Below are 26,727 nucleotides of genomic sequence, written 5' to 3'. Positions count from 1 at the left end.
AGATTTGGAAGTCGAGAGTTCCAGCGTTCAAGTCCTAGTAAAGCCAGTTGTTTTTACATGGATTTGAATACTAGCTCGTGGAGACCGGTGTTCTTTGCTGGTTAGGTTGAAATTAACCACACATCTCAGGAATGGTCGAACTGAGACTGTACAAGAATACAGTTCATTTACACTCATACATATATCATTCTCTGAAGTATTATTTGAACGGTAGTTACCGGGGGCTACACAGGAAAAAGTCATATTGATATACTGCCTTCATGGATTTATTAGCAAAAGTCCGAAATTTAGGGGTTCTGGAATTCTGCATAACACTTTCGTGTAATTATCTCCTCTGGCCGGGACATTTTTTTGGTAGTCGAGTTTTTTAACTTTTAACAGGTATAAAACTTGTATTATCTCTTAAAGGTGGAAAATTTCGATAACGTCTTCTGTGAGTATATTGTAATAATTTTTGGATTTTTTGTGGAAAATGCACTAAAAAAAGTAATTTTATATTTCAGCATTTACATTACTGGTAAAATTCATGTTGGCATCGTCGGTCCGACTGATTTGTTGTAATCATCTGTTTGGGAATTGGTTGAATTAAAACAACTGCAAGTTAACGTAATTTATTAGTCGATCGTTGATATTCGTTATTTGTGTATAATACGTAAGTTAATTACGCTAATATTAATATTTAATTACTACTAAATTAAAATATGTGCATTTTGTTAACTGTAGTTTATATTTTTCTATTGACTAAAAACGCAGCTTACAGAAAAAATTATTAAGTTTGTCCATTTATGTAGTTTACCAATTTATAGTTTATTTATTTTAAAGTTTATAAGTTTTTATAGTTTATTTTTTTTGAATAGTTATTTTTTTAATGATTTATTCTGAAACGTATTTTTAAACGTTTATTGTTTTATCCTTTAAGTATGTAATAAGTAACAATAGTTTTGTTTTCACAGACAATTGTTTAATCATTTCTAGATTATATAGTAATAATACTGTTTTCTTCAACGTTGTGTGAACGTCATCAAAGATATACACAGAAAATTATAGTAAGAGTTGAAGAGAAAAGATTTTGTCAATGTTATTTTAAAAATTAATATTTAAGTTGGAACATCATGATGAAACATGATTATACCTTAAATTATTTACCATTAACATTTTAATTAGCGACTGTATGGAAACAAGCTTGTGCTTACTGTATGGTTTTTTTTACTTATTTGCACATTTACACCATACTCCATTCTTGCATTTTAGTACTTAACACTGACAAAGTGACAGTTTTATAAAATCGAGACAATTTTAATGGTAGTTCTAATTTAATATTTGTTTAACAGATTTTTATTTCAGTGACAAAGAATTGAACTAAAAAATTGAAAAAAACTTATAATAAACATAATGCTTGTTAACATATAAACTTGTAGCTTATATCTATTTACAGATAAATGCATATATAAACAAAACCCTTTTTTTAATGATTTTATTTTTCCACTACTTTTTGAATAAAGTTGCTGTTAATTTGAAATTATATTCAGCCAGAGTTGAAGAATAAATATCTTAGAAGTGGACTGTAAGGTTTTTAAAAATGTATATAATTATTTATCAATTTCTATTTTTGTATTTATTGATTGCAGTCCTGATAAAGTTTCATGTGTATTATTTCAGAATTTTTATTAATTTTTTATCTAAAAACCATTACCATATCTCTTTTTATTTGGTAATCCTGAGCAATTACTTGATCAACATTAATTTGTTTTATACTTTAATATGTGCTTAGGATCAGCAAAACACAAGATGTAAATTTTGAAAACAGATTTGGACAGCAGGTGACCCATGCAAGGTCAAGTTCATGCCATATTATCGGTACTATAGTCAATTACTTATCAGTTTTGTGAGTTATTGAGACATGTTTTCAGATATTAATATATTCTGTGGGGAAGCTTAGATTTTTGTGGATTGATTTTAGGGATAAGTTACCAAAGTTTGGTAATACTTAACACTGTCTTGTAGGACAATTGGCTGAATTTATATTTTAATGGAAATATACTTATTACAGAGACTACACTGTTAGTCTCGTGTACAACGGATAATCACCTTACATAGAGCGGCATCAGTCATCTTCAGCTGACACTGAGTCTCTGACTGAACTACTATTAAATTAGTTTATACTTTTAACTGCAAAAAATGGTAACCTCTCTCCACAGAATTCTAACTTCTCTCCACAGAGTGGATTATCATCTTGACAGGTCACCATAACTCGTAAAACTGATTGTTAATTGACTAAAATATTGATATCCTTGGCATTAACCTTGTACAGATCATTGCTGTCCAAACCATTTATCTGTCATTTAGATATTGTATTTAACTAATTTTAAGCATATCTGTTATTAGTAGGAGAGCTGTTAAACATTTTAGGTTAGGTATTTGAAGCTCCGTCAAAATTTGTGTAACACTTCTTTTTTTATGTGTGAATACAAAATCAAATACCTGGCTGAATTGTAGTGGGGGCCCTAGCAAACCCATGAATTTTAACTTTGCAAAATTTTATTTGCAAAAAAAAAATGCTTGAGGCATTTTGAATTTGTAATAATTTTAAATTTTGTATTTAAAGAAATAAGAAATAGAAAAGCCAGATTATTTAGTCTGGTTTAAAATTTTCCCAGGCTGTTTCAAAATTGTATTTCATAAACATTGAAAAAAATATATAAATATAAATAAAATTGGTTTAAAAATTTCAATGAATGAAATATTTTATAGTTTGCAGCGATTGTTTTCATTATAAATACTTAAATTTTAACTTGAATGTTTTTATTTTTGAAGGTAATGGATGTACCTTTAAAGAATATCTACATATTTGAAGCTCTGTCCTCTAACAGTATCAAACTAAAAACTGAAGATGATACCGCAGAGGAAACATTATGCTTGTTTTTACCACATCACCCGATTGAAGATGATATTACATCTGATTGTGTAAGTATAATTTGATTTATGTTTTTTGTTTATGTCATATAGGAAGTGTCATCACATCATTAAACTTAACATTAAAATGTTGATTTTATGTTTTAGGATAGTGATTCTTTCCAAGTGAAAGAGGAGCCACTTGGTAATGGTTGTGATAATTATAATGAAGTAACTGATCCTCTTGCGTTTGAAGGGATCAAGTTAATTAAATCTGAAGATCATGCAATTAAAAATGAAGTGGTAAGTTTTATTGTGCATTTATTTTATATTGAAAGTAACGTATGAAGTTTATACTAGCCATCTCAGAGTGTATTCATCGGAGTATTATAGGAATGAAAGTTTATGTATGCACTTAATGTCGATTCTTTAATTTGACTTCATTGCATTTTCTATCATGTTTTGATTCTTTCTTTAGTAATTCTTGAATTTAAAAGTTTAACTTACACGTACTGGGAGCATTACAGTTCTGATGCTTTACCACATTGGCCAAAACATTACGACTGTTTTTATTATGATAATGCGCGTGTACACATGTCTCGGATTGTAGATGCAAAACTCCATGAAAATGTATGCTTTGACAGTGGCAAGTTGAAGCATGTGCTGTATTTACTTGATTTTACACCTATTGATTACTTACTCTTCCAAAAACCTGAAAAAATGGCTCGCTAGACAAAGATTCATTTTAAATTATACAAAAGGTGGGATAACTGCTTACTTCACGGAGTTGGACAAATCACATCATACTGAAAATATTAAAAAGTTGGAAATTCTATGTAAATTATCAAATTGTAAGGGAACTTAGTTGAAAGATAAAAAAAAATTTTTTGAAATCTTCGGTTTTGTTTGTCAAGCCAAGAACTTTCTGAACAACCCCTATATTTGTTTTTAATTGACTTATAAAATTATTATTTATTAATTAGTATTTATTATCTGGTATGTATTTATAAGATTTAAGATTAGAATTTAAAATATTAGGTAACATTATCTCTAAAGGCAAATGATGTAATGATAAAAATTTCACTATAAGAAATATTAACATTGACGTCAGTAAGATTAGAAAAAAACTATATCAAGAAAATTAACGCAACAGTTTAGCATATTATATGATTGTCAAAAATTACAATATATAGAATAATCTGTAAGGTGAGAATAGTAGCATTTTTAACATTTAAATTGCATGATAACATTTAACAAAAGAAATGTATTTGATGTTTTCCCATACAGAACCTGGTTTATAAAAGTCACCTAATATTAATAATAATTTAACTGTGGCTGCACTTTTAATGTGTGTGGTGAGTGAATTAGATACAATTTATTTTTGTCTTATAAATATACAAAACGTCATATTTACTTTGTAGAATCATTTTTTGTTTTTTATTATAGCAAGTAGATTTAGTGCAACTGAAAGAGGAATCATGTGGTTAATGGTAATATTAAAAAAAGATCTTTTAGCAATTAAGGAGAACGACTTTGTTATATCAGAAAATTTGAAAGTGAAGCGGTAAGCGTGGTTGATTATGCATACAGTGGAACATCAGCTATCCAATTGGACCTTTGCAAGACCAAATATGTGTAATTTAAAAAAAGGTTTATCATATTATACTAGACATATTCTATTATTTAACGGGTAACTAAGTAAAAATAAAAAGAAAAGTTTTTCAGTAAAATTAAAAATAAATTTTGAACATACGTACAAAGTAACAAAAAATTTATATGGTAAAAAATAAACAATATTATGTTGGAAAAAGTACAATCTGTAGAAATTTGCTTTTATAATGAGTTTAACATAGGCCCATATCTATATACGTGTTTGATAAATGCAAATGAATTGAAGAAAAGTCTGTTAAAAAAACCAGTAAAATAAAGATTGATAAAAAACTTCCAGTTGAAGCAAAGATGTATTTGAATAGTGTTAAAATTTTCAAATAATAATGTATTTTTTTTTTTTAAATTGCCGAGTCTGAATTTAAAAAGTCCAGTTAGTTTGACGTCTGGAAAATTGGGGCCCCTGCTATTTATCTTTTCATTACATATATCTCATTTGGCCTTGTTGGTGTTGCTTTTTTGTTTTCTAATTAAACAAATTGCAACCTACACATTAAGAAAATAAAACCTGTATATATTTTTAATAACTTGTGTTATATTTCATCGATAGAAAATTTATATAAAAATTAATTAAAACAACTTTTTTCTTTTTTTTGGTCTATTTCTGTCTCAGTTCTTGATTTTTGTATCATTTTTAGCAATTAGACTTAGATTTTTAATGGTATTTGTTACCAAAAATATCTATTTTAAATTGAATTTTATGATGTATATAATGGTATTATTAAGTTGCAGGTAGAATAAAAAAAATGATTTAATATTAGTTCGTTTTCATATTTTGCAAGGTTTTTTCATTATCCTTTTTTTTAAAGGAATCTGAGATCTTATTGAATGATGATGTTGCATCGCAACCTAATCTTAATATGAGAACCAATGAACAAATAAATGATTTACGCCCGATGAAGATAGAAGAAGAGATCTGGTTTTATCCAGGTCATGTAAGTATTAATTACTGGATCATGTAATAAACATGATTTCTCCTCTTGTTTATTTCATAAATATATGTATGTAATTTGTATATATGTATATTTTATTACTTTTACTGTTATAAAAAAAAATTGTTTTTATTTCTATTAGTTCTATTTAATTAATACTGACTTATGCTATGTGTAAATGATAAATTATCAGTGTGTGAGAGTAAATTTTTGTTTGAAAATTTGGTGATAACTAAATATATGTATTATAATCTGTTGATACAATTCACATTTCAATAAGCTCCAGGTGATTTGATTTTAATTGTTCCGGTTGTAAAATTTGAATATTTTACCAGGTAAGCAATTTAAAATGGACCTGACACAGAGAGAAACACACAACGCCAGCGGAAACAGTCTGGTTTGTGTGGGTTCCACCTAGTTGGTTACTATTTGCTATGTTTCTGAAAATATTCAGAAGTTATTATACTAGGTTGTTTGTAAGGGTTTGGCATTTGTTTTTGGTTTCTATCTTTGGGTATTTTATTTCAAATTTTTGGTTACGTAATTAGCCTAGGTAGGTTATCTAGGCTATCTGTTGGAGTGGGTGGGTTTATTCTCTTTGAACTACTCTATTGGCACAGGAACTGTCTATTAGTCAGTTTTTATTTATTGTTATTGGTTTTTGTTATGTTTAATAATTTTTGGTCTGTTAATTTTGATTTTGTTGAAATTTCATACATTTGTTTAATTTGAACAGCTGTCAATGACAGCTGTTTGTGTTGATAGTTTTTATTTGTATTGTGTGTTTATTATTGTGCACCCACTTTGTTTAGCAAAAGATAATGACTGTATGTATGTCTATTAGACTTTAATCTGAGATTTTACGTGAAAATTTTCTTACCTGAATTTTCATGTAGTCAATCCAACACGGGTTAAGTGGTGTGAATTTCTTGTACTTGTGGATTTACCCATTTAGTTCACTATATAGTGGATTGTTGATCGAGGGTATGTCTGACACAGTTGACATTAAGAAACAGGGTAAGCCCAAGTGGGTTAAACCTGGTGAGATGTTGCAGCTTGCTGGCTCTTCCTCCTCTTCTGGGGAGGATAAGTCGCAAGTTGAGCCATCGACCTGGGATGGAAAGGTTAAGGTTTTGGTTCAAGAATCAGGGAAAACCGTTAGAAAGGCAGGTACCTTTGCTCCCTTTCAGACTTCATGAACGAAACTGCCCAATGATGCCATCTTTTCTCATCATAACAGATACTGACTTTTGGTATGTCTCATTCATTTTTTATTCCTGTGTGGTGTTTTCACTATACCAAATTTGACAATTGTGTCTTTAACTATCCCAAATGTATGAAAAGTTGCCTCATCTCTAAATAAAATATCATTATAATTAGGATTGTTTTCAAAATGATGATTGCCTCTGCTACAAGCTGATATTGGCAACGAACGTTTGGTTTAATGTGATGTATTTGTAACTTGTACACTTGCAAATGGAGGAATTTGCAGTCCATACCTAGACCACCTAATAGACTTACCTAGACTGGCAGTGAACTCATTGCTTACTTGATTCACAGTCTCTTGTAATTAAAAAAACCTTTTGATTTCCAGTTTGTGAAACCAAGCTTCCAGTCTCTCTTGAAGTCATATGTTTGGAATATGATGTCTTGGATGTAGGAGAATTGATATTTAATTCAGTTTGTACAAGCCGTTGAACATGCATAACTAATTGAAACTACTAACCAAAGCATGTATCTTGACAGTTGCATTGGAGTCGGCTTGTCTGCATTTGTGTATTCTGCTGAATCTGAGAGTATACTGAACAAATCTTGGGGATATATCCTGTCGTTTGAGCTTATGTTGTAAGAGATTTCAAGAACTGGTTTCCTAAATAGGGCCATTAGTTTTAGATACCTTCACCCCAGACATTGTGTATATAAAATGTGTGGGTTTGTAGATGTGATCAATATGAATATAGAAGTAATAAATATATTGACCTGTTATAAATTTGCTAAATAATTAGTTTTGTTGGTTTTCTTAGAACATGCATTTCATAATAAAGTTTCACTCAAGATTATAAACATACTATAAAATAAGTAAAGTTCCTTATTATACTAAAGTTAACTCTGATTAATTAATATTCAATACCATGTTGATTATGAATATATGGTTAAATTATTCAATTTTTTATACATATTTTGTGGTTTTTTGAAAGATAACACTTATTAATGTTATTGTAATTAAAATAATTTTTTATTAATTTATAATTATAATAAAAAATAACTTAATTTACAGGTTGCTATGGACAAAGGAACCATCAAGGGAAGTACGAAGAATTTTATTACTTATAAGAGCATAAATAATTCGTTAAATGATGGAATTATAAATGAAAACTCCATTGAATGTAATTGTGCATACGGTGATGTAACGATAGAAAATTTAATAGAGAATATAAGTAGTGAAAACAAGTTGTTCGAGCAAAAAGGAAAAGAATTGGTTTGTGAATATTGCAATGAAAGATTCAGATGTAACTGTTATTTAAAGAGACACATTAACATTCATACTAAACAGAAAAAAATAGTAACTTTTGTCAAAAGTCATTTAATTTTGAAAATGTTTTAAAGAGACATCTTAATAATATTAATACAACAGAGGAAAATTATGTTTGTAACTTCTGTCAAAAGTCATTTAATAGTAAATCCCGTTTAGTGAGACATCTTAATATTCATAAAAAAGAGAAAAATTATATTTGTAAGTTTTGTCAAAAGTCATTTAATCGCAAAAGCTCTTTAAACAGACATATTAATATTCATTCAAAAGAGAAAAAATATATTTATAACTTTTGTCAGAAGTCTTTTCATCATAGTTTTACTTTAAAATTACATTTAAATATTCATACTAAGGAGAAAAATTATATTTGTACCTTTTGTCAAAAGTCATTTAATAATAAAAGCGCTTTAAACAAACATATTAATATTCATACAAAAGAGAAAAATTATATTTCTAACTTTTGTCAGAAGTCTTTTAATACTAAATACAATTTAGTGAGACATCTTAATATTCATACAAAAGAGAAAAATTAATTTATAACTTCTGTCAGAAGATGTTTAATCATTTTTCTAATTTAAAGCTGCGTATTAATTTACATCCCAAAGGGAAAAATTATGCATGTAAATTTTCCCAAAGGTCTTTTAATTGCAGTTGTGATTTTAAAACACATATTAATTTCTACTTAAAGAAAAAAATTAATATTTGTAACATTTATCAAAAATCTTTTGATCAGATTTGTATTTTGGAAAGACATCTTAACAATATCCTTATTAGAGAATCATTATGACCTTTTAAGAAAATTGATTAAGGAAAAAAGTAATAGCATTCTTTAATATGTGTATAATTTAAAACTAGTATGACAAAATTTTTCTAATGTTTTAATGTAACGTTACATTTTTCTCATTTTTGTATGTTACAACTTAAGGCAGGGAATTTCTATCTTGTTTGCCTCAAACGCAGATTTGTATATTACTGTAGTTTATAGTATATGATGAGTATGTTTATGAACATTTTAAGCCCTGAACCATGGCAGTCAGAAAATTTGGTGTAAAAAAGTTGTGTAAAGTTCTCAAGTGAGACTTTTGTCCAAATCACAAGTTTAAATGTGTTTTTGTTGAACATTTTTTTTTCAAGTTTATATTTAATTTTATATTAAATTTAATATTAACTTAATTTTTTTATATTAATTTAATATTTAATATTATATTTAATTTTATATTAACTTCATATCGTGTGTCTTACATTTGAGTAATGTTTTCAAATATTAAAACCAAACAAGCTTGAACAAACAATAATATTCAGATTTAAATATTATTAAGAATATTTTTTTTTGGATATGAAAAGCTTTTGTTCATTAAGACTAAAAAGTAAAAAATAAAAATAAAAAATTACAATAATATATTTGATTACATATAAAAAATTATTTTTTAAAAAAGCTTTTATTTAACTAATATTTATATTAACATTAATAAAAAAAAGGCAAACAAATTAGACAACCCTCTAAAAAGTAAAAAATAAGAATTAAATCAAATTGATAATTTTAAACAAAAAAATATAATATATTAACAAATATAAAAATGCACTGAAAAGTAAAAAATGATTATATAAATGTCTAATAAATAACCATTAAATAAATGTAATAATTATTAAATTTTAAAATTAAAAGTAATGAAAGTATTTAGTTAAAATAAAAGCATGGCACAGTTTTTATAACAATCTTTTCGAATAAGTATTTATAGACTTTAAAATATATTTTTTGTTTAACGAGGTTGTTTAGTATATGTATATACTTTATTTATCTGTAATAGAATTATTATGAATTTATTTGTGGAAATTTAGACATATTTTTAAAAGTATATGCTGTCGGAAAATGTAAAAAATGTTTTTTTTTTTTTTACCCGACAAGTTTAAAACCTCCCAAAAAAATTAAGAATCTTTAAAATAAAAAAATCCTCTGTTGCCACTGTTAGTATTCTTATACATTCCTTTAACAAATTTTTTGTTATATATTTTAAGGGATTTTTATTTAGGATTTTTTTTTGACTGCTGAATTAATTAATTTAAATCTGTGATAATTTATTTTTAGAGATTTTGATTTTTTTTTTAATATTCGTCAAACGTTTGTATTTTTTTAGGAAATATATAATCCTTTTTTTCTGCAATTACTTTAATGTTTCTATTTGAATTTTTGTTACTTCAAAATTGTCTGCAATTATTGCCTGATCTTCCATAAAGGCAAAACAATTTCTTCCTAGGTTGTCCTTTTTGTAACCCAATTTTTTTTCTACCGCATTAAGTTTCATTGTTTTCCTCCATTCTTTGATGTCTATCTAGAACACAATTAAAAGGGATCTGACACAATGATCTCATTAACGTATATTTTACCATGCTTAAATTATTTATTGGTAATTTTTAAATTCTTTTTGTGATAATTCAAAATAAATTAATCTTTAGAAAAGGCAATGGAAATTATTTGTTCGGTTAAGAAGGTTATAATTTATGCAGCTTATTATTAATTTTACACATACTATTTGTTCTGCACAAGATCTTCCATTTGTAAACCACCCTCTGATGTATTCTTCAAATTGTTTATTGATGTGCCCTTCTATTCTCAACAACTTTTGTAAGATTTTATAGGTTACTGAAAGTAATTACTGAAAGTAAAATAGAAAAACTTCCATTTTGTCTCTTTTTTGTGAAGAGGATGATGAATTAGGGCATTCTTGTGGGATTTTTTCTATTTTCAAAATGTTTCTAATAATTTTTGTAATAGATCATATGATAATTTTAAAAACTGCAAAGTTATTGGGTCCTTACCCAAATGCTTTATTATTTTTTAGATATCTGATTATATATTCTTCATTTCTTGTTTATTCGGGGATTTGTGTTTTCTAGTTTAGTTACTGGTTGCAGACAATGCAGCTTTTCTCTGCGTTTTTTGCAGTTTGAATAATTTTTGTATATTTTACTATCACAAGTTTATATGACTTTAATTAAAAATATTTTTTCTTATATTTCATCTGTACTAATTTCTTAGAAAATAATTTTCTTTGTGAAATAGACTATTGTATTGTAATAAAAAGCTCAGTTTATATTAATTTCAGTTTTAGAAATATGTTTATAATATATAAATTGTGATCTTTATGTGATCACAGAAAACAGGATGCTTCTTTATTTTAAACATACATCATTCCTTTTCATAAAAACAAATAAATTGTATTTTAATGTGATTGAATGGAAGTTTATTATTTATTTCAGACTAGTTGTGATGATTAAAACTAAATTAAAGTTATCCACTTTGTCCAACCTACATGGTGTGAGTGATACTAATGAGTGTTTATATGCATCTTTGGGGTTTAAAATCTTAGGTTGGTTTTGAATTGGTTGTTAGCACATTAAATAAATTGTTTTTACTTTCCGCTTTCTCTATTTATACAGAGATACACATGAGTTATGTACAGAAATACAGTCGTATGCTGTTTACTATATTTTTCTGTATTATAACAATCAATAAAATATCAGTGAGATATTAGGAGCTATAATCTGTTATTAGGAGTTTTTAAATTCTTCTTAGCAGAAGAATTTATATCTCATATGTATAGACAGATAGAATTGAGTAGTACATAGAAATGCATTTGGTTACTATTTATTTCATAAAAGAATTATGATGGATTAATGATTTGCTGTAAAATGATTGGTGTTCAGTATTTTCACAAATTACATTTAGTGAGCTGAAGGTTTGAGCTTGAAGGTCTAACCGGATGACATAATCCAATTACTAACAACATGACACATTTGTATATAAAATGCAAATACAACAGTCTAGTACAATGCAGTGACTAGTACACTAGGCAAAGGAGTTGTGAGTAGAAAACTTTCAGCTCTTGTATTGTATTCTTATATAATGACTTTTTTTTCTACATTAATTTTGCTATTTTCCAAGTCTTCTCTCTCAACTTTTTGTTTTTCAAAATAGTCCACTAGTGTTTTCATTATTCTATATTTGTACTATTAATATGACAATAGAACATTTTATCTTCTTTCTTGAGTTTATCCGTACAATTTTATTGCATTTCTTCTGTCTTCAGTCATTTGACTGGTTTGATACAGCTCTCTAACATTCTGTATTTAGTGCCAGTCGTTTCATTTCAGTATATCATCCTCTACATCCTACATCCCTAGCAATTTGTTTTATATATTCCAAACATTGCCTGCCTGCACAATTATTCCCATCTACCTGTCTCTTTAATATCAAGCGACTATTCCAGGATGCCTTAATATATGTGGCCTATAAGAGTGTCTTCTTTAACTATATTTTTCCAAATGCTTCTTCATCAACTGCCGCAACACCTCTTCATTTATCACTTTCTCCACCCATAAGATTTTTAACATTCTCCTGTAGCACTACATTACTAAAGATTTTAATCCTTTCATGTCAGGTACTCTGATCGTTCAAGTTTCTTCCAAATATAAAGCTACGCTCCAATCATATGCTTTAAAAAATGTTTTTCTGACATTTAAATTAATTTTTGATGTAAGCAAATTATATTTCTGACTGAAAGTTCGTTTCCCTTGTGCTATTCGGCATTTTATATCGCTGTTACTTTGTCCATCTTTAGTAATTGTACTTCCCAAACTACAAAATTCTACCTCTATAATATTTTATATTCAGTGGTCCATCTACATTATTTCTATTGCATGTCATTACTTTTGGTTTGTTCTTGTTTATTTTCATACCGTAGTTCTTGTGTAAGACCTTCATCTATGTCATTCATTGTTTCTTCTAAATCTTATTTTTACTCTTTGCTAGAAATACTATTTCATCAGCAAATCATAGCATCTTTATATTTTCACCTTGCACTGTTTTTCCAAATCTAAATTGTTCTTTAACATCATTAACTGCTAGATGTTAAGTAAAGATTAAAAAGTAATGGGGATAGGGAACATTTTTGTTGGATTTCCTTTTTAATTGCAGCTTCCTTCTTATGTTCGATTATTACTGTTGCAGTTTGGTTGCTGTAAATGTTAGCAATTGTTTATCTATCTTTATACTTAACCCTAAATTTTTTAAAATGCTGAACATTTTATTCCAGTTTATCAAATGCCTTTTCTAAGTCTATAAATGGCATGTATGTCAGTTTGTTTTTCTTTAATCTTCCTTCTATTATTAATCTGAGCACTGAAATTGCTTCCTTCTTCTCTTTACCTTTCCTGAAACCAAATTGTCTTCTAACATTTCTTCCACCCTCCTCTCAAGTCTTCTGTACAGAATTCTAATTAAGATTTTTTATATATGAGTAGTTAAGCTAATTGTTTTGTATTCTTCACATTTGTCTGCTCCTGCTTTGTGTGGTATCATGACAATAACACTCTTTCTGAAGTCTGACAGAATTTCCCATTTTTCATAAATATTACACATCAGTTTGTATAATCTATCTATCGCTTCGTCATCTGCACTGTGCAGTAATTCTGCAGGTATCCTTTCTGCTACTCACATCTTTCAATGTTCTATTATATTCAGATCTCGCTATTATATAACACTAGTTTCATTTCCTCCATATAACTCTTCAATATATTCTGCCCACCTGTCGACCTTTTCTTTTGTACTATAAATCAGTGTACCATCTTTATTTAACACATTATTAGATTTTAATTTATCTACCACAAATTCTACTTAACTTCCTATATTCTGTGTCTATCTTACCGATGATCATTTCTCTTTCCGCTCCATAAGACTTCTCTTTAATCTGTAATTCTGTTTGTACAAAATGAATGTATCAAAGACAATTTATTATTAAATTCACACGCAGCAAGTTTTTTAATAAGTAATTTGATATTAACTACATCAAATGCACAACGAAAACAACAACAGTATCTTCCATATATACGTACAAGTTTGTTCGTGTAGATTTACATTCCAAAAAACCATGTTGTTCAGATTTATGCAAAGTGTAATTTTCATACAAATTAACCTAAGATCTTTGCAAAAAATTTGTATTTGCTAAGAGCAATAATTATCAATATCTGAATGTCACCATTTTTAAATAATAGACATGTTTTGGCTTACGTTGTGAAATAAAACCTCAATTTTTGAACTTTTAACTATTTATTAATACCACACACGACATACTCTTAAACTTTTAATCACAGATTATGAGCTACACTGGTAGTAACAGAGGTCGTAGAAAGGCGTGTATCTCTCTTAACTCATAGCAGACTGTGTCAGTCGATGTGTGAAGACTAGTAACCAGCTGACTGACACAATCACTTCCTCCACTGCCTAACTGATTGGGAAAAACCTCAACAGGATATGTAACAAATTTTTGAAACGCTAGGAAAAAGAAGAGTATTTAAAGAACGATTGAAGAGCTTAGTAAAAAGCTGTACAAAAAAGGCAGAGCATTTCTTCACTAAAAGAAGATTAATATATTCTTGGCTTCTCAAAGCCGCATCATTAAGTCAAATGGCCTCTTCAACATCATTCTCAGTTAAAATAATGTGTAACTGCAGCGATCATTACAATTAAATGTAATTTCAGTTAAGGAAATTGTTAGTTTAGACACTCCCAAATTTTTTAGTTTAGAATAAGTTTTACAATGTCAGCGCCCTTATTAGCATACTCATTTCAAAAAACATACAAGATTGATAACATCTACGTTGTTATTTTTATTAGCAAATTTAAAAAAAATCTTTAGAATCATCAGATAAAGATTCCTCAACTTTAACAGTTTAATTTAATAATAAATCTTTATGACTAAGAGTATTGCTTACACTTTGTTCTTAAATAATTCTTAATAATAAGTAGATCTATGTGTTTTTTGAAGAATACGGAACTTTTTGTTGTTAGTAATAATAATTTTACTAGAGAACTGCTTCAAAAAATACATTTTTTTATAAGTAGTTTTGGTATATGACCTTTAACAATATTATTAAGTGGTCGCTATGAAAGATGGTACTTGTGTTTAAACTGATGTATATTAGTTAAAAAAAATTGCACAAAAAATGAAGGAATTGTTGAAAACAGCAATTATTTTTTCGCTAACTGGATTTGGACAATTTTAGTTAATGTCATTTCTTTTGAAAATTACGGGTGTGAAAAGCGGAAAACAAAAAAAATTTTTGTATTTTTTTCTACTTTTGGAGGTATATTAAACGATTGTTTCTCAATAATTATAATTAAGATTTAGCCCAAAACTAGTATTATTTAAGCATGCAGAGTGTTTTTTGTGAGACAGCCTATCTTTAGTTTCAGTGAATATTTTATGGGAAAAAACACATCGTTGTAATTGTTGAAAAAATTTGAATAAGTATTTAATATTAAGCTTATAATTGAGATTGAAAAGGTATGAAAAGATCATTCAAAAAACACAGTTGCTACTAGAAGTTGATCGTGTATCCTGTTTGTTGATGTAATGACCAACAACAAGCAGGTATGGTTTAATATTGTCTTTCACACAGTTTTATCAGATTACTTTATACCTTGTCAATATTATAAATTATAATTTTTGTAAATATTATTATTATTATACTGTTGGTGTTATTTTCATTTATTTTTATTTTTACAACTATTTGCAATATTTCTATCAAAGACTGATCTCTGTAAAAAGAATAACAGATATTTTTTTAAATCACCGATTCTCAAACATTTTCACCTACCTATAATATTAGGCATATTGCTAATCAAAAATTTTCGAGCGCCCCCAAAAATGTTTAAACTTACCATTTGTTTAATAATTGCAGTAGTTGTTTTTAGATGCATTCTTAAAAACAACAATTGCAGTTATTGATATTAAATGTGGCATTACCTGTTTCTGAGTTGAAACTTACATTTTAATTGAGAACATTTAAAACGCATAATTAATCATATTTAGAAATATTTTTATTAAAGTTGCGTTCAAAAAAATTACAATTTTATCTATATAGTTATTTAACAATAATAGTGTTAGCATATTCAATATAACAATTCAATAATTAAAACAAAGCTTCCAATTGAAGAATTTTTTGTACTAGTGTAGTAGGTATTTAAAAACATTAAAACAGTAACATACAACTATGAATGAGTTCTTAAATGTAATATATTGTTTGTTTTGAAAAAGCCATTAGAGTTATAGTTTAGTTAAGTTATTAAAAGAAGTTATAATTTCAAAAAAATATAAGTTAAAAATTCTTGAGAAAATTGTTGATTTTTTGATCAAGTTATTTTAATTTGGCATCCTAATCTGGATGAAATTATAAAGTGAATCTGTCTAACATCTTTTATTTTGATGTTCCCGATAAATTTGGTAATTACAATCATTCGATTAGGGTGGTTCAATGTATGTATGTGTGAATCCTATTGTCAGTGCAAAAAATAAGTGAACTAATAAATAAAATGTGCACAGAAATGTGCAGAAAAGCCAAAGAGTGTTGGCTACAACAGATAGATTCAGTTTTGCTTCTGATAAGCTAGAGTAAATTTAAAAAGTTTATAAACATATGTTATTGCTATTTTATTTATTTTTTTTTTTTGCAATCAGACCTAAGAGACCATCCATGCATAGTTCCGAGTTCTTTCTTATCCAGATTCTTTAATTTTTTCCCTAAACTTGTCTCTTCTTTCTTTAGTCCATTCCTTTGGTGTTTCCTTTTCTGTTTCTCTAGTAATGTAGATTTATCCACTAGTTTTCAGAAGGATTTCATCAAAAATTATTTCTTTGGAAGTATTTAATAATATTTTTTTGAACTAGCTTATTTGCTTTTCATTTTTAAAAAAAAGTTAAATACCTGTTTTATTAATTTAATTTCATTCATTCCATTCAAGTGACCATAAAATTTGAGTTCTTTTTCTAATTGTATGGCTTCAAAATTTTGGTAAATTTCTTCCGATTTGCTTAATTTATAAATATTATCTTTGAGTTTTAGTGGTAGAGTTTTCTTAAAATAATTTTTTCGACAATTACTAGTTTTTCCTAAGAAATTCTGTAGGCCTTCCATACTATATAACAGTAACAGTGGTAAAGCTATGGTTTTTTGTAGTGTCTATGTGTTTTTAATAAAAAAATTTTATTTTTGTTTAAGATGAAAGCCACTTTCATTTTTTGTGTTTTGGCTTTTATTTATTTATTTTTTTTTTCTAAAACATTAGGGGGTAATTATTTTATTTAAATATTTAAATTCGACTCTCTTGATTGATTGTTATTCTGAAATTTTCATGGTTTGGATTCTACTTTTATTGTTGAATCCATTATACGAAATTGGTAGAAGTACTAAATCTGTAATTATAATTAGAAACATTAAAATAGAAAACTTTAGTTTTCTTCAGTTTCTTCCCCCCCACCCCCACACACACACACAATATTGATACCACGATGTATATTAACATAACATTTAAATTTAAAATTGACTACTCTCATTTAGACAAAATCACCGTTTAAAGCAAAAAATCCACTCTTTTAAATTAATTAATTTAAATTATAATTACAGGTACTTCTTTCACTACCCATTAGGCGCTTAAAGAACATAGGTGTAAAAAAATAAAGATGTTTAAAACAATGTACAGTAAGGCTTTGGAACAGTAATACTTTCTGTTAAAGTTTGCGCAGTTATATAATAGCTTTCACCCGTAGCTGTTACCACTTCATTTGTAAAAGGTTAGAAGACCGTATAAACAAAGAGATTAATGAAAAATACAGGTATTTACTGAAAAAAAGGTGAAAGAATGTTTTCCTAGTCGCACCACACATTACCTGTTCAATAGCATTTTGCAAAATTATAAACAGGTGAAGATAGCCAATAAGTTGAAATTATCCAGATCACTCTGCATTATAGTTTGCAACCTATCAAGATTCTTATGAATATACTAGAGTAGTATCATCTGCAAAAGATGTAGCTTTGCCATAAAATTTATCTTTATTTATTTTTTTGAAAGTAGGAAATTAATAAAAATTATAAATAAACTAGATACAAGAACCACGTTCATTAAAAATAGCAATTTTACCTTCAGCAGAAACAACATTTACGTATGTTTATTTAATAGTAGGCATAGGAGTACACTGGTTTTTTAATTCTCTACTGATTCTTTGTAGGTAATTCCCTCATATTTTTAAAATGTTTTTTAGCTGCCATAATCTACATATATATCTTTTTCTTAAACTTTCCGTCTTAGTTTTGTGGCTGTGAGAATTTTATGCCATATCCTATACAACCTGTCTCTGAGAAATGGTAATGCACAGTCCAACTTTATCCATGGTTTAAAATAAATAAATAGATCTATTTTTAAATAAATAACAGATTTTGATTGATTAATAAACCAGTCATTTGACTGGTTTGATGCAGCTCTCCAAGATTCCCTGTCTAGTGCTAGTCATTTCATTTCATTTCAGTATACACCCCCTACATCCTACATCCCTAACAATTTGTTTTACATATTTCAAACGTTGCCTGCACAATTTTTTTTGTTTTACCTGTCTCAAATATTAAAACGACTATCCCAAGATGCCTTAACATGTGGCCTATAAGTTTGTCTCTTCTTTTAACTGTATTTTTCCAAATACTTCTTTCATCATCAATCTGCCTATTGACTTTTCTTTTTGTACTATAAATCGGTGTACCATCTTTGTTTAACACATTATTAGATTTTAATTTATGTACTCTAAAATTTTCCTTAACTTTCCTGTATGCTCCGGCTATTTTACCAATGATCATTTCTCTTTCCACTTCTGAACAGTTTTCTTTAATCCACTCTTCTTTCGCTAGTTTGCACTTCCTGTTTAAAGTATTTTTTAATTGTCGATAGTTCCATTTACTTTTTTCATCACTAGCATTCCTATATTTTCTATGTTCATCCATCAGCTGCAATATGTTGTTTGAAATCAGGTTTTCTACCAGTTCTCTTTGTTCTGCCTAAGTTCACTTTCGCTGATTTAAGAATTTCCTTTTTAACATTTTCCCATTCTTCTTCTACATTTTCTACCTTACCGTTTTTACTCAGACCTCTTTCGATGTCCTCCTCAAAAATCTTCTTTACCTCCTCTTCCGCAAGCTTCTCTAAATTCCACCAATTCATCTGACACTTTTCTTCAGGATTCTAAACCCAAATCTACATTTCATTAACACTAAATTATGGTTGCTATCAATGTTTGCTCCAGGGTAAGTTTTGCAGTCGACGAGTTGATTTCTAAATCTTTGCTTAACCATAATATAATCTGCCAGATACCTTGCAGTATAACGAGGCTTTTTCCATGTGTATATTCTTCTTTTATGATTTTTAAACTGGCTGTTGGCAATTACTAAATAATAGTTTGTGCAAAACTCTGTAAGTCGTTTCATTCCTTTTGCCCAGCCCGTATTCACCCACTATATTTCCTTCCTTGCCTTTTCCAATGCTAGCATTCTAATCTCAAACTATTATTAAATTTTCATCCCCTTTTATGTGTTTAATTGCTTTGTCAATTTCTTCGTATACACTCTACCTCATCATCATCATCATTGACGCTTGTAGGCATTAGATGTTAACAATCATTGTCGGTTTAGGTTTTTATTTTATCCTTATTACAATGATTCTATCGCTATGAATTTTTAAATACTCTACTCTCTTCCCTATTTTCTTGTTAATTACAAAAGCTACTTCTGCCTCCCCATTATTTGAAGTTAAGTTAATTATTCTAAAATCACCTGACCAAAAGTCGTTTTCCTCTTTCCACTGAACCTCGCTAATTCCTCCTTCATCTACATTTATCCTATCCATTTCCTTCTTTAAATTTTCTAACCTACCGATCTTTTTGTAGATTTCTAACATTCCATGTTCCGACTCTTAGAGTGTTGAGTGTTATTTTTTAATTTTCTGGTGACCCCTCTCTTACCATTCCCCACCCGGAGATCCAAACCGGAGACTAGTTTACCTCCAGAGTATTTTACAAAGGAAGGTGTCTCCATCTTTGTTATATGAAAATGCAGCTGCAGTTTTCCATTGCTTTCAACTGCACAGTACTCAGAAGATTTAGTGATGTTGATATGGCCATTTGATTTGTCCTGACCTACATCCTTAACAACTATTGGAAGAGCTGCTGCCCTCTTTCAGGAATCATCCTTAGTCTGGCTCTCAACAAATACCTCTCCGATATGGTTGCACCTTCGGTCCAGCTACTCTGTATCACTGAGCACTCAAAGCCCTTCACGATGGTGAGGGGGCATGAGACCTTGCCCATCGGCAAGGTCTCATGCTTCATAGAGGGAGCCCTAATATAACATCTAGAAACTTATTAAACTGAAAATCAGCATCATTGTTATCAAGAATTTCCCTGTGGTTTATGTAAAATTGATCACCCTCGATATTTTTTCAGTATTAACTAAGCAGTTATGTGTATTCATTCTAAGTATTTCTAGATGTTCACTATTACTATTTTATGCTTTCATTAATGTTTACACCAATATCTCTTATTAAAAAGATATGGCTTGTTGGAAACATAGGAAGGTCTTCAAGCTATAGACATCGAGAACTTAAAAAAAAACTCTGTTTTAACCGATTCTTCTCCCTTCAGAATATGTCCTAGCTCCCTTATTTTGAATTTTTTTCTGATTAAGCTTCTATTCTTGTAAACAATTTCTTTATTTCTTCTCATTTCCATCTATTCATTTAATCTCCATTATCAGTTTTGTTTTACTTGTTCAACTTTTTTTTTTCTTTTTTTTTTTGTAGTTATTCACGGGCTTATTTCTTTCTAACCTCATTACTTTTGTTTTCTTAACATTCATTGCAACTCTATTTTGTAATAATGTATTCTAATTTTGAATATTATGTACTTCATCTGCAAAACAAAATTGTAAAATCACTGTAAACATTTTACAATTTATTTTCCTTTCTCCTAGATTTATTCTGTCATCTTCTAGAGCATCTTTGAATCATATCTTCAACTACATAATAAATAAAGGCAGCGTCCTTGCTTATTCCTCTTCCTAGGTTAAACTCAATTTGAGCATCCTTTATTTTAATAACCAATTTCCGATTCAGGTGCAATTCTGTAATTAATTTTGTATATTTGGATTGTACATTTGTTCTTTGTCTTTTAATTATTTACATTAGTTTTCTTATTTGATACTGTATACTTATTTCTTTACTTCTTTCCATATACCTATTACTAATGGTTTTGATTAGCCTAATCACATCTGTAGTGCCTCATTTTTTTTTTTTTACTCAGTCTTTCTGTTGAAGAGAAGATTAAAACTTAACGACAACATGCTTCTTGGGAAATGGAATCGTGATTGTTGTAAGAAAATTTGACTACATCCCACTGTTATAGATCTCATTTATGTAATATTGTATCTCCTGAAATCCTCCTTTAAGACTTCTGTTGTGATCAGTTCTGTTGATGTTGATAAAGCTTCCGATTTTAAGTTTTGCTGCTTCTTCTTCAGGTTTTTTAATTTTAACCCAGCTTCTATAAGAAGATCATTTGGCTTCCTGTTAAGCAGTGTTGTTCCTTTATACACTTATTCTACCTTTCAAATATCTTTTCTTCTTCCTACAACACTATTATTTTTACTGGCAATTTCTTTAGCGTCAGTATCTCTACTTATTCCAAGTTGCTGTTTTTTACTATTTTGCACATAAGTTCATACCGCCTGTTTTCCTGAATTTTCTACGTGTGAGTGGTCTCACAAAACCATTTCTTTTTTACTTTTTTGTGTTGCTCTTCTTAATTCATTATTCAGTTTTCTCCATGATCTCTTGTTGTTGTATTTCTTGTAAGATGAAGAAAAATGTAAGAGGCAGTTAACCTTGGTTTCCTTAACAAAACCGATCGTTCTTCTGTCGCTTTATTATGGAATTTTTCATTTTCACATCGAATTCATTTGCCCTTTTGCCCTAATTATTTCTTACCTTCCATAAAATAAAAGTATATGAATACCTGTTTTATAGCCTTTTACTGTGTTTTGCAAATATTTAAGTACTAGCTGGCCCGTGTAGCCAGAACCTGACCCTCAGGGCTCAGATCAGCCCAGACAAATTCCAGAGCCAACTCAGGGGCTCCCGGGGCCAAAAAGCCAGGGGGCCTACCCTATGGCCGCAGAGATCACTTCACTCACCATTTCCAATTTGTGATTATGAACCTGACCTTCGCAAATTACAAAATGACGGGCATGTTTATTTTTCAAGCCATTAAAACTCCGTAAATAGTAGATTCATCAAAATTTATATTATTTGCTAAAACATTATGCCTTTTATTTTGAATAAAATGACATTTTGTTTTTTAAAATCGTTTACAAATAGAGGAGTTATGGCAGAAAATTGATGCCTCCACTTTATTTTCAATTATATTAAATATTGTTTTTATTTCAACAAACTTCAATGCAACATAGAATCTAATAATATATTTCTGGTAATATCATTAGATATTTGATATTTATGTGGACATCTAGGTCATAGAGGCTTTCTGGAAGGTTCTGGGTTTGAATCCTAGTTAGGCAAGGAATGAGTCTTAATGATTAATTGTTTTAAATCATTTTAAACGTGATGGATTACAATTTTAAAAAATACATTCATTTAAGTTTTCGGGGAGACTCTATATACCGTTACGGTATCGTTAAATTTTTTCAGATTTATTCTTCCGTTAGGCATTTACCAATGGAAAATGGTTATTTTTTTAACTCGCCGCATTAAACCCTTTAATTATGTATTTATCACCAGGATCAGGGTCGATTGTTTAATGAACAATTTTTGTTCATTAAATTAACTAAGGGAAATTTAAAAACTCTGGAATTTGAAACTATATATTTATGAAAAATTATGATATTTCTTTTAAAAAAATAGGGTTAAAATTCGTTATATGCCCACCTACGCTCGCTAACCTTGACCAGCGAAGGTTAGCGAGCGTATGTTAAATTTGATCGAATTACATTTATAATTCTATTTATTTATTTTCTTTTTCAATTTAGCGTTTCAGTGGCCCCGTCTAAAAACTAACAAACTGCAGAAGCGTTGTGTGCATATAACCGATTTTAACCAAAAATAGTAAACGATCGCCTTTAAAATGATTTAAAACAATTAGTCATATAGACCCGTTCATTTCTAACTCGCCGGGTTTGTCTAGTGGTGAACGCGTCTTCCCAAATCAGTTGATTTGGGAGTCGATAGTTCCAGCGTTCAAGTCCTAGTTATGTCGGTTATTTTTACACGGATTTGAATACTAGATCGTGGATACCGGTATTCTTTGAGGAATGGGTTTCAATTAACCACACATCTCAGGAACGATCGAACTGAGACTGACAAGACTACACTTCATTTGCCCTCATACATATTATCCTCTGAAGTATTATCTGAACGGTAATTACTGAAGGCTAAACAGGAAAAAGAAAGACCCATTCATTTCTAAGGTAACATGTGTCGAGCGTTTAACTTAGTTATTTCTGGAAATTCTTCACCAGAATTACGTAAAACAAATAGGTTCATTTTTATCAGAAATACTTGTAATATTCTTTAATAATATAAAACCGATAAAAAATAATATTATCGTACAAAAGACTATCGATAATCGATTTGTACGATATTCTGAAAATCTCCATTTATCCTGAGTAGATTTTTCGATTTGGAATCGGGGCGACCGTGTCGCTCGTTAATGTACCTGTAGCTTATATTACATCAGAATATCTTGATTACGACCCGAAAACAGTGTGAAGGATAAGAAACCGTATCGAAGAGCTGTTAATATTAAAATTAATATAATCTGTTTTGCCAGACCTTGAACCGTCGACTTCCCTACTGGAAGGTTAATGCTAACCGTTCGTGCAGTTTCAGCGTGTAAGAGTTAAATGAATGAATGAAGTTAAATACAAAATGTATTCTCAAAGATTATTTTTGTTCTCATTCCTTTATGGAGGTTTGAATAAAACAAATACATCGTACAGAAATACTTTAGCTGTCTAATGAGCATTAAATTATGTGAAAGAATACACCACATCTACCCTTGGAATAAAATTTTGATGTATGCAACCTACAAAGTACATTTTTATTTTTCTAGGGGGAAACGTACCCTGTTTACAAATCACCGTTGCAAAATTCATTCAAATCGATCAATTCAGTCTGGAGATAACAAAAGAAAGGTACATATACAAAAGAATACATAAAAGGTACATGTATACAAAAGAAAGGTATATATATATATATATATACAACCGGAAAAGTAAATTATCAAAATCGGCCACACGAGTTGGTCTAGTGATTAACTCGCTATGTTGTACAATATATATGTATATATATATTTTTTTCCATTACGGAAAGGAACGGAACGCAAAAGTTGCGGGAGTATCACAATTCTCCGTACGAATCACAGAGCCTGGACAGTGTACCTTGCTGCTGTATGATACTGTAATCGGGCGTGTTTCAAGGGTTTTCTTTTAATGTCGGTTATAGGTTTTAATTTTTGTTTTATTTATGGACGGATTTAGTGATTTGCGTATTTTCCATTAATATAACAAGATATCGTATATACTGAAGTATACAATTGCATTTGTTGGCATCACTGATCGATTAATAGTCATGTGCAGTTTGTCGTATAGCATTTTACGGAGTGATTTAATAGATATTAAAATATTAGTATTATGTATATATTTGTTGGTGTTCACTTTCGTTTATGTAACTATGTAAATAATTTTATCCCATGCTAATATAAGTTACTAGAATATAAATGAGATTTTGTATTGATGAATTGGTAGTGTGGGCTTCAACTTAGGATTAAAATTCATTTGAGTTTGTCAAATTGTTTACTTAGCAACATAATAAAAAATCATATATCTTGGGTTTATTATTAGTCGTTTTTAATTATTAATTTTCTCTATATTTATTGGAGATTATAATACTTATTTTCTTAACCGTTACCTTTCGATACTAATAAAAAAGAACAATTGATAGTTTGTAACAGACTGTTGAAGCTTTCAGTTATGTTACAATTAATGAAAAACAGATCTGTTTCATGATAAATGTCAATCGTTTTTATTAGTGTCGGGTAGAAGTCTCTAAAATAAACGGAGATAGGTTACAAAGAACTATTGTGACGCTGAACAAAGCAAGTAAACTATCACAACTAAGTACATATACCTACTTAATAATTTCCCAAATCATCGATTCTTAAAAATTGTCAGAAATTAACATCTCGCAAAAATAAGAATTATAAATAATTTATGAAACAAAAAAAGCATATGATTATTGTATGAAAATATTAATATTTTAACCTTATTAAAGTTCTCAGAAGTTGATAATTCACATTGAATTTTCATTCGCATGAGTGTTTTCATTCCTTTAAGCAGATTGTAGTCCTTTTGTAAATCTATCTCTTACCTGTTTTGCAGATTAAATGCTTCCTTCTTTCACCATCTTTCTCGCATAATATCTAGTTTTGTTTTTCTGTGGAACATCACTTTATTTTTAAGTTTAATGGCATTCTGATTATCTATTAAGAGAGTTGGCTTTGGATTAAATAATAAATCTCTTTTTAGCAAATTAAAATGGGCCTTTGTTGTATGAATCTGTGCTCCAGATGCAATATTCAAGGCAAAGCTTAAGTGTGGTATTTTGCCTGAAGCTAAATAATTTAAGCTTCCAATCATCATTTGTTCACCGTTGGAGTTTAGAAGAGAGTTTCCAGATTCCCAGCCAAGTTCAATTGGAAAGATTAAGGTTTACAGTTGCTAAACCCATATTTTTGTAGAATTATCTTTACATATACTGACTGGTTCATCTATATAGATTTGCCTGTTACAGTAATGTATTTTTTTTTTTTTTTTGTCTTCAGTCATTTGGCTGGTTTGATGCAGCTCTCCAAGATTCCCTATCTAGTGCTAGTCGTTTCATTTCAATATATCCTCTACATCCTACATCCCTAACAATTTGTTTTATATATTCCAAACGTGGCCTGCCTACACAACTACACAATTTTTTCCTTCTACCTGTCCTTCCAATATTAAAGCGACTATTCCAGGATGCCTTAGTATGTGGCCTATAAGTCTGTCTCTTCTTTTAACTATATTTTTCCAAATGCTTCTTTCTTCATCTATTTGCCGCAATACCTCTTCATTTGTCACTTTATCCACCCATCTGATTTTTAACATTCTCCTATAGCACCACATTTCAAAAGCTTCTAATCTTTTCTTCTCAGATACTCCGTTCGTCCAAGTTTCACTTCCATATAAAGCGACACTCCAATCATATACTTTCAAAAATCTTTTCCTGACATTTAAATTAATTTTTGATGTAAACAAATTATATTTCTTACTGAAGGCTCGTTTCGCTTGTGCTATTCGGCATTTTATATCGCTCCTGCTTCATCCATCTTTAGTAATTCTACTTCCCAAATAACAAAATTCTTCTACCTCCATAATCTTATACATATATATAATCTTATACATATACATTACTGTGTAATGTATATCTCAAGATAATTTTCCACTTGATTTAAATTAAAATCAAGAATTTAACTTTGTTATTAGGCTAATGATCATTGAAGAAGGGCCTGTAATAACTGTCATCAGCATGAAAAAACACTACACGGTTTCTTTACTGAGGTATGTGCAAAGATCTACCTTGCTTCTTCTAGACTGTACTACTATATAAGAAGTGTGTTAGGTGTTTATACAGACATTTAGAAACTTAACTTGTTTAAGGCCAATAACTCTTACCAGCTCAATTTCATTTATATGTAAGAAATGTTTTCTTTTTTTTTCTTGCTTGGA

At 29.0% G+C, this 26,727-nt stretch overlaps 1 protein-coding gene across 4 annotated transcripts; it reads left to right on the top strand.

The window, feature by feature from the left end:
• Positions 1 to 547: 547 nt before the first annotated feature.
• On the top strand, positions 548 to 26,727 carry LOC142330252 (uncharacterized). 4 transcript variants are annotated; one of them, XM_075375428.1, is made up of 6 exons: positions 548 to 652; positions 2,815 to 2,964; positions 3,061 to 3,195; positions 5,370 to 5,495; positions 7,771 to 7,971; positions 26,485 to 26,727. In XM_075375428.1, exons 2-6 carry the CDS (start codon positions 2,818 to 2,820, stop codon positions 26,497 to 26,499), a joined length of 624 nt encoding a protein of 207 aa, XP_075231543.1. In that variant the 5' UTR covers positions 548 to 652; positions 2,815 to 2,817; the 3' UTR covers positions 26,500 to 26,727. The 4 variants fall into 4 exon arrangements, with proteins under 4 accessions (XP_075231543.1, XP_075231544.1, XP_075231540.1 ...); XM_075375429.1 differs by lacking the exon at positions 26,485 to 26,727 and adding an exon at positions 15,272 to 15,833; XM_075375425.1 differs by lacking the exon at positions 26,485 to 26,727 and having other exon boundaries at positions 7,771 to 9,290.

This window comes from Lycorma delicatula, chromosome 9 (genome assembly GCF_047948215.1).
Source record: "Lycorma delicatula isolate Av1 chromosome 9, ASM4794821v1, whole genome shotgun sequence".
Taxonomy (NCBI): domain Eukaryota; kingdom Metazoa; phylum Arthropoda; class Insecta; order Hemiptera; family Fulgoridae; genus Lycorma; species Lycorma delicatula.
This window is presented reverse-complemented; position numbering and strand designations above follow the sequence as displayed.